Below are 9,655 nucleotides of genomic sequence, written 5' to 3'. Positions count from 1 at the left end.
CTCCATTCAAATGAATGGAAATATTCTACTTCAGCATACTTTCAGGTATTTCAGCTATCAAAAATGTTCAGCTCTTCAATGACATTCATGCTTGTATTTATTGCATCTCATCCTTCAGATTATTCAACAAAGAACTTCAGCCATTTCTTCTCAACCAGTTCAACTTCAGCACCACAGCATCCACACGCATTTTTGACAGGAAATGCATTTCTCTAGTTATTTTATGTTTTTCCACTTTCCTCTAGGCCAAGACACTTCAGGGACTGAAGCCTGGTTTGAACGTGATCCAGGCTCTTGCCTTACAGAGTGGACTAAGGACAAAGTGCCAGTTACCTAATCAATGTTTCTTTGTTGAAACAGCATCATTAAGCAAAAAGAAAATAGTTGATGAATGAAATAGGCACATAATATAGGATGTTTATGTTTAAGTTGCAGTGTTCAGCAGACACTTTTGTCCAAAGCAACATATAAAAACATTAATTAACTTAATGATTGTGCTTTTACTGTTCATCTTTTTTATTTATCTCCATTTTATGCCATTTGTTTACCTTTTTTATGCTTCTGGCCTTCCCCCGATAGGCTAATCCCATGTTTCACGACAGAACGCAATGAACTGTGGGGAATTCCCTCAATTAAAGTCTGCAGAAATGCAGACTTACAAAAAGTGAGCATAAAGTGCTCAAAAGGAAGGCAAGAGAGCCCTCGAGCACTTGACGATTTCACAATGGGACAGCCCCGAGCCCTCACTAACTTAAAGGGGGCGCACCTCAAAGTCCGTGAGTCTATGAATGTGGACATCGGGATTGGGGGAGTGACTTCCTCTTACACTTGGAACAGTGAAACTGGATAACAGAAGCCACTCTAAAGCACCTTGGCTCCTCTATTTGCTGCCTGTGGCAAGTCTGTCATTTGTGTCAGCACTTTTCTGAGCATAACAAACAATAAGAGTAAGAGTGACAAAACATCCCACAAACTCCTGCCTGCTCAGCTGGTAACCTTCACACAGCAGCTCCCACTTGAGTCATTCTGACTCACTGTGTTGAATGTGAACCCAGCAGACAATGAATCATATCCCAGATCATCTTGTGATTATCTTCCAGACACTGAGTGTTGCCACCTTAGTAATTTTCTCACTTGATGTGGTGACTTTCAAAGTACCCTTTAGAGACAAGTCTAGTGACTTTTTGGGCAGACTTAAACTCCTTTCTAATAATGACAGCTGCTAGTATTTCTCAGTGAATATGCTCTCATATGACTGGAACTCCTAAACTGTGTTCACTGTGTGGGGAAGGGCAGCAATTCAGTCCACCAATTAGCAGGCTAAAAGAAGCCTGAATGAGCTGTAAATGTGCCTAAATGACTAAGCACTGATCCCTAACCTGAACTACTACCCCTTTGTTTTTCTTAAAGTTAAATTTAACTTTGCTATTTAAGCTGATTTGCAAACAAATTCTGTGCTCTGTTGTTGTAGAAAGCTCAGTTAATTTAGTTAGCTAGGTACCTAATCTATTAAAGTGATATTTGAGAGAGAGTCAAAAGGTTGTAAAATTGTATTTTGAAATATACTGCGAACTTAAAATGTCACAAGTATAATTATTGCTATTGATTTCAACATCTTACTTTAGAAGATAGCAGCCAAGTCAATGCAACTCTATGGCACTGCTCCTAATGTATGGAATTATTTGATGTTCCCACAATTCACCATTACTGTAAAATAAATAAATATTTGCTTCCCCTTGCTTTTGCCTTGAATGGGGATACGTACATGCACATTGAGAGCCGCTGTACCAGAGTCAAATTCCTCGTGTCCAACACGCCTGGCCAGTAAAGCTGATTCTGAAATAAACAGCCCTTATACATCCAGTCTGTTCAGCATGTACAACTGCCTTTTCAAATAAGAGGTTTTAGATGCATATTGATGTGATGAGAACAGTTTTAAAAAAGTTATTCAAGATTACTTTCACTTCCCACATTAGAGCATGTAACAAGGTGGAAAATCCTAGTTCCTAATTAGCTGATTTGTTTTCACTCTTTCAAAGCCAAGGGCACAGGGTCTCACCCCATTTTCCTTTAGGGGTACATGTTCTGCACTACATCTTAATAAAGTCCTTCCGCCCCTCAATATCCACTCTGAACTTCCTTCTTCAACACCCTTCCACAACCTCTGACACTCAGCTCCACCCCCGGCAGCTTTCAGGAGACAGGGAGGCAGCCTTGCACTGATCCCCTTGGGGAAAAACTCCTCCCCACCTGGCAAAGGTGAATGGCCACCCCTCAGAAGGCCAGGAAACACAAGCATAAGGGTGCCTCTGAGGAGGCCACAAGTCTTCACAGATCATTATCAAACAACATGAATCAGAAGAACGCTGGTGATTAGACACAGAGACTGATGGCCATAGTTTCTTTCCCCTTTAGGGAAGAATTTAGGTCACTTTAAAGATTTCCTGGTTTAAACAGTCCTTTATACGGTATGTTAAAGGCGAGTTGACTCACACCTGAGTCTGGCCTCACGCGGATTTTTAATGTTGTATTAATTATTAACCTGAAGGTCAGTAAATAGACTGCAGTGACAGCTAAGGCTGAGTATACACACATACAAACTGAACCTGCATTCCAGACTGATAGTCAAGGTCAAAATGTTGTGCCGGGACATTTTGGGGAATTCTGATGATTAAAAGTGAAACTAACTGTGTGTAGTCCACGACTTTCACTCATTCACAAGTATAGTTAAATATCAAGGATAAGGATAAGCACCTTTATTGGCCAAGTATGTTACAAGAAATTTGTTTCGTGTCCTTGAGCAAGACACTGAACCCCCAGTTGCTCCCGGTGATGTCACCGGTGTGTGAGTGCTTGGGAGTGCGAATGGGTGAATGGCCAAATAATGTGAAAGCGCTTTGAGTGCGCTGTAAAAGCGTAGAAAGGCGCTCTACAAGTATAAGACCATTTACCGAGATTTGAACCTTCAACCTTCTGGTTGGGAGACGACTGCTCTACCCACCGCACCACTGTCGCCTCCCCATATCAAAACACCTTGGTAAACTTTTAGATTCCTGAAACTTAGCACTGGACCTGTGGATGTGCTACAGAATGGAGGATGTGCAAAATATAGAGTGACAAATTTCAGAGAAGTCAGATTCTCAAAGTACCAAAAAGACAAATCCCCTCAAAAAGCAAGTTTAATCCTGTGAACCTCCTTTGTGCTCAGCCCTAGCTCTCGAAGGATCCAGCTGTGCCAGCTGACTTCAGTGTGTAAGCATATGATAATCCACTTAGGAGACTCCTCCATCAACAAGCTCCCCTCAAGAGCTCTTTAGGCACTAGCAACAAAGCCAACCCTGGATCTATTCAAAACTCACATTTCCTCTGTAGAATACACACCATCTCGTCCCAGGGGTGTGAGTCTAACCAAACTGCTGTCCTGTTAGCACCTCTCTGCAGAGTCCACATGGGCTGGTGACAGGACAGTGTGTGAAGTGTGACTGGGGGAGCAATACTTCATTTACTTCACAACAAGCTGCAGTCTAGATCACATGAACATGTTACACCACTTTTGAAAGAGTTGCACTGGCTACCAGTTGTTTTTGTATTCAGTACAAGATTATACTCTTAACTTTTAAAGCATGACATTGCTTGGCTCCCACATACTTGACTGATCTGGTTTCCTATATTCCACCTCGGACTTTGCATTCTTCATCTGCTGCACCTCTTGCGCCCCCGGATGCTAGACCAGTCACTGTGGATGATAGAGCATTTGTCTGTGCTGCCAATAAGCACTGGAAGAAACTCCCTAACAATTTAAGGGTCATGAGCTCACTTGGGGACTTTAAAGACATAGCTTTTTAAATCTGCTTTTAACTGATATCTTTGCCTGGTTGCTCGTTATTTTGTTTATTAGTGACTTATTTACTTAGTTTATTTTATTGCTCATTGTTTCATTTATTTCTATTGTTTTGTCTTTACTATATCGAAATTGGCATTATTGTATTGTAAAATGACCTTGGGTCTCTAGAAAGGCACTTCAATAAAACATATTATATCACAGCCTTGTCTGTCTTTTGTACACATTACTAAAGACAGAACAGATGTTTCATTCTATAATAAATAACAAACATCATTTATTACAAAAACCATCTTTTACAAAAACATATAATCAACATTACTAAACCATTATTGTGTTTAGCATCACAGCTACAGTGACACTAAATGTCCTAATGCACTGCATGCTTGCTTGAAAAGAGAAATCTGACTGTTAAGTGTTATGGAGAAGGCTGATAAAGAACTTTATAGATTCACTTGAATTTCAAAGAAGCCATGCAACAGGGACAGCCAAAGTAGAGAGCCTGTAACTAATATGGGTAATCTAACAGAAGAGCTCTACAGGAGGAAGGCAACTGTGGGAGGCTATAAAATAATTTAGATTGACAAATTCTTTTGTGTAAAAGTACCAGTGTCTGGGCCTAACAATGCAATTAAATACAGTGAATCTTAGTAATGACAACACTGGTAATATGCTATGAGGCTAAGGGGCTGTTGGCCATTTCAATGAGTGTCTGACTTCAAAACTCTGTTGAACAGGAGCTGCCGCAGGCTCACCTGGGGCTGCCTGTGATTAATGCTACAGGCAATTAAGCAGAGAAAGAGTTCCACTCCAGGAGCTCCGTTAACAAGTGCACACAGAGAGGCAGCCACCCCTGCCATCATCTATGTCCACAACCTATGCCCACTGGTCTGGAAAAGCTGCAGAGAAAGGAGATGATCCATCCATCCCCTCAGAACCCCTTTAGAGCTGTACATTCTGCACACACAGCTACATTCCTGCCTGGGGCTAAGTAGGTCAGAGGGAACCCTTATCTTTGAGAGTGCTGCCTCAGGTCTACTGGTGCCTGGATGGGCCACTGTCGCTGACAGCTTCCACATATATCAGATATTTCACATGGGATTACAATCATGCTGGTTCACATTACATTTTATGAGGGGAACCCTCATCCCATTAGCCTGGGAAAATAATTTAACACACAGAACAATGGAAAAAAAAATACTTTCAACAGCTGAAGATAAAAAAACATTTAGGTATACCTTGTAGCAGAAGTGAAATATTTTCCTTTATACTGGTTTTATCTGATAATGCATGATGCCATCCTAAACCTCCTAGTGGTAAAATAATGCACACGGCTCCTTTTCACTTCATACCCACTGACCCTTCAGGGGAATTGTTGCTGGATGACCACAGGGTTTTTATTGTTTACCTTGACCAGACAAGGGGCTTCCTTTCACCATGTGCATTCCTCCTGCCTATTAACCAGATCCAATCATCACCTTACACAAACACATTACCAGCAGCCCTGCTCCTTTATTACATCCACCCATCCACAGCAGGAGAGCCATGTCAGTCACACTTTAACAGGTTCACAAACAAAATTAGTCTGAAAACATTTCAGCTGCCAGTGGGAGTTCTCTCATGCTAAGGTGATTTCGTAATAGAGTCAGAATGTGTAGTCAGTGCAGAGTGGCCTTTTTCAGGAAATAGACATTTTTATGAGGGCGGTGCATGTCATTCTGAGCCAGAAGCCTGCTCTGGCCTAAGCTAAACCAAAGAGGCAGGCGTAGAGGGAAAAAAGGCACCATTGACATATCGGTATTCTTCAGCCAAAGTGGAAGCCCGACACAAAATGCGTTCAGTAGAGAGGAGAGGAGAGATGTGGGGGCAGTTGTGGGGGTTGAGGGACAGAGCAGGCAAGCAGATACAAAGAGGCCCTGTGTCAGTGTCATAGCTCTGTGACTGAACATAATAAACACAAAAATAATATGTAATTTGAGTGCCCCTCTCCAGCCATATAAGGTCAGCACTGCTGGCATTTTGGCTTTTTGATGATGCTGACACTTTCTAGTTTGATGTGTGAGTGTTCAGGGGTTTCAGCTGTACGAAGGGGTTTGGCTGAGCTCCACAGCCACACAAAGAGCCTCTCTGCCAGCCGAGCCTGTAGGTAGGAGGAGAGTTCATTGCTCTCTCAGCTCTGCCTCTCTACAGTTCCTCTATTCTGCTATCTCTAGCATTTTTCTGCTGTACCTCTCTGTTATTTTAGTACACTGTCCTGGGTAACCAGATACACAAGTAAGAATCAACCAACTCACTACAATTCCTTATTTTTAGACTGGCCAATTAATAGGCAGCAAATGCCAACACATGGGCCATACCAAATAAAACAGCATTGATCTTACCTTCCCCCATTGGGCCCTGGTGGAGAGCAAAATGGGACCCCTCTGGCATGGCCCTCAGTCCTATGGAGTCGACATAAGAAAACAAAGGGTCGCACTGAATCCAGGCACTTTATGGCAAGACTTACAGCATGGCAATGTTTATCATCTTCACAAGCTCTTATTTAAAAAAAAAACAGCTTTGGTTTCTTTACTTTAAGTTATTCTTTTGTCACATAATTGCTGTTTAGCCACTGGCCTGGCTCACCAAATGTAGACTAATCATGTCATAGAGAAGAGAGAAATTCTTCCCATACCCATTTCATTGTTCTGTGTTGGCTCATGCCAGACACTTGGTAATGTACAGGCTAATGTAGTGGTGACTGTGATATGCTTTCCTGCTCAGTAGAGAAAGGGTATGAGGGGTTAAAAAGACAGTCTAACTATACACACTCAAGAGTTTTAGCAGTGACAAATAAATGTTGAAGGATTTGAGAACCACTGTGACTGCTGTTGAAGATATACATGTAGATGCCACCTATGCATCGTGAAAAGAAAAGAACAGTCACTAATGCAAAATACATAAAATTAACAAAGAATGAGAATATACATTTTATAGAAACCTGTTTGTATATATAAATTTGTTTTGTTAAGTACAAATAAACCCAAGCCACGTCAAAACAAGTCTCATTATCCACATAACCATCCAGCGAGATTACAGGTTCACCCCTGGTACCATGTATTTTTCTAATCCCTCGTGCCAAGATACAGTGTTGCTAATGATGAGGCGTGTCCCTTGGTGCCCCTGTGCTGCCACTTTCTCGTATCTCTGCCTATCTGGCTCCTTACAGCAAATTAACATGGAAGACTGTGATTCCTGATGATCCTCCGGCCTTTTAAGCATCACAGTCTTGGGTCAGCAGCATCACAAGAGCAGGAATTCTTCAGGAATTAGGATGGGCATTGTTCTTCACGCATTTGCTGGCCACTGCACCAATCTGACAGCCAGACCAGCCGAGGCCAACCCGAGTCCGCTGCCAGAGGCTTCACCAATTAAAGCATACAGGAATGCAAGCAGAAAAGTCACAGAGCTGGACTAGAGCACTAAGAGTACTGCTTCCCTGCAGCTTCAGCCTAGACTCAAGTAAAGTACAAGTAAAAGGTAGAAAAATAACTGGATCGTTGAGAGCAAAATGGATAATGAATGCTGTAAGACATGCTGATTTCTGCTCAGTCAATGCAGCACTCTTCAAGAATGAAGCCTCCTCAAACAGCCTTTTACTTAGCTTGGCCAATTGATTCTCAAGTGGTGGGTTAGGCCGCATAACCAGCAGAAGCAGTATTCATGTTGTGGGGCCGGGTTTGAATGTCTCAGTGAACTAATAAAATCCTCTAATAATACCAGCGAACCGCACTTAATGGCCTGGCCAAACTATGCTTATCTGTCCATGGTCAGTGAGAGTCTAGAATATGAATAATAATAATGGGTTCATAATTTAGATAAACCGTATACACCTGGGCATTAAGAATGTTTTTCCAATGTCTTATCAAAGGATCTCTTTAAGTGTTAGAACATGATTTGAGTGGAGAAAGTGAAACATGTGAAGATGTCTAACAAGACATGGTAAAGCAATGTAACCCACATCTAGATAGACTTCAACAATCACAACTCATTAATTAACACTTCCTGTTTGCTGGGATGCCAATTCCAAATCTTTGTTTTTCTATGAAGGGGGCACAGCCAAATTTCAGATCCTTAAGAAAACACTGCATACAGGCTAACATTAATGTCAAGCTAGCCACCTGTGCATGAACAAGATGCACTTTCACCCAAATGGAGAGCATTTGGTTCCCACAGCTGATGACTGCATTACCCAGAGCACGAACCTCCTGCATGGGAATCTGCAACTTGCAACTTAATTGAAAACAGATGCTACGAGAGCCAATCTGATTGCTATTAAAACACAGATCTGAAATGGATCACTTCTTCAGATGGGCTGATATACTTCCTTGTTTCACTAATCACTAGGCATTAAACTGATCCAGGCAGTCAAAGCCTGAACTCCTTTCTTCAAAACAACAAACAGATGATTAGTGGGGATAGGTGCTGCCCAAGACACATCTATCATGCAAATAAAGAGGAAATGTATATATAGTCATCACCATAAATGTCTTAACACACACAAACGTATGCCTTAACCCAAGACCTGACAATTTAAAGTAAAAGGGTTCTCAAGGGTGATGAGCACCATTGTCAGCTTGCCAAGGTTATGAAAAGTGAAACCAATCAAACAAGCAAGTCTACAGAGGAAGCAAGACTTCTGCTACATGCCACTTTGTCTGTGCCTTCAGGAACTGTTAGAGAGGCACAGACAAGTCAAAAAGATGGATATTTTATTTTACCCCCCCCCCCCCCAAAAAAAAAAAAAAAAAAAAGAAGAAAAGCTCTACTGAAAGCCAATTAATGGACCGGATTTGCATTTAAATCCTTAGATCCTTAAATCCTTTTAAAAGTGGCATCTTCAAAAAAAGCCCATCCACCAGTTGCTATGCACACTACTGATGAAGTAAAGTTTGGATCCAAAATCTGAATCCGAAAAAGAACTTAATCAGCCTTTTGTGCAACAATTAACACCACAATTTATTATTCCTCATGCGGAACAAGTTGAAAAGGAGAAGCTAAAAATAATCTTGCTGCATCTCTCTCTCTCACTCTCTCTAACTCTCTCTAAGACCTACCACATCAATCTGCATTCATTCCAAATGCCCCAAGAAAGTCCACAGGAATCTGGAAGCATCAGATAAGCCACCTAGGATGTCTCTACTCAGACACAGTGGTGTGAGTTTCTTTAAGACCATCAGGAAGATGTTTATGTTCAGAAAAGAAAAAGAAAAAAAAAAATCAACCTGGCATTGCAGGCAGAAGTTCAGGATCCTACAAGCTGACTGAGACAGAGTCTTTACTATTGCAGCACTGGTGCCATGTTTATCTTGCATGACCTCTCTTTTACCCTGTGTCCCCTAACATAAAATACCCCCTGACAAACAGCCCTTCTGTCAGTGCCCTCTTTCCCACATTACTCCTGCAGCTTGTTCCATAACACAGAGGCCTTAAGAGGCTAACAGCTTTTCTTTCACTGGAGAAAACAATAAATCCTGACAGTCTCTCTTTACCTCATTCAAATCCACAGCTTCTACAAAGGCACTGCCCTAACCCGCCACTCCCCGCAGATGCACAACTTAGAAGTATTTTAGTCCGCTGCATTTTTGAGCACATTGCTTAAATGTGGTGACAATCGATCCATCTCACTGAATACCCGCAGGGCACAGTGAGGAGTTTTGCCCATATGGTGCACATATAAACCAGCCAAAATAGCCCTTAATGGGAGAATAATCATTCCCTGGTGTGCTGAGGGAAGAAAAAAAAAAAAAAAAAAAAAAAAAAAGAGAAAAAGGC

General features: G+C 41.7%; 1 protein-coding gene across 1 annotated transcript in view; it reads right to left on the bottom strand.

Moving 5' to 3' along the window:
• Positions 1 to 9,655, bottom strand: part of LOC109968316 (pleckstrin homology domain-containing family G member 3-like) — a 36,196-nt gene that overhangs the window by 24,671 nt on the left and 1,870 nt on the right. Inside the window, 1 exon segment of the mRNA XM_020614492.1 lies at positions 6,223 to 6,282. Coding sequence (XP_020470148.1) covers positions 6,223 to 6,271 — 49 coding nt within the window. The 5' untranslated portion in view covers positions 6,272 to 6,282.

Source organism: Monopterus albus, unplaced genomic scaffold, assembly GCF_001952655.1.
Source record: "Monopterus albus unplaced genomic scaffold, M_albus_1.0 scaffold147.1, whole genome shotgun sequence".
NCBI classification, from domain to species: domain Eukaryota; kingdom Metazoa; phylum Chordata; class Actinopteri; order Synbranchiformes; family Synbranchidae; genus Monopterus; species Monopterus albus.
The sequence above is the reverse complement of the archived record's forward strand: the minus strand, read 5'-3'. Positions and strand labels throughout refer to the sequence as shown.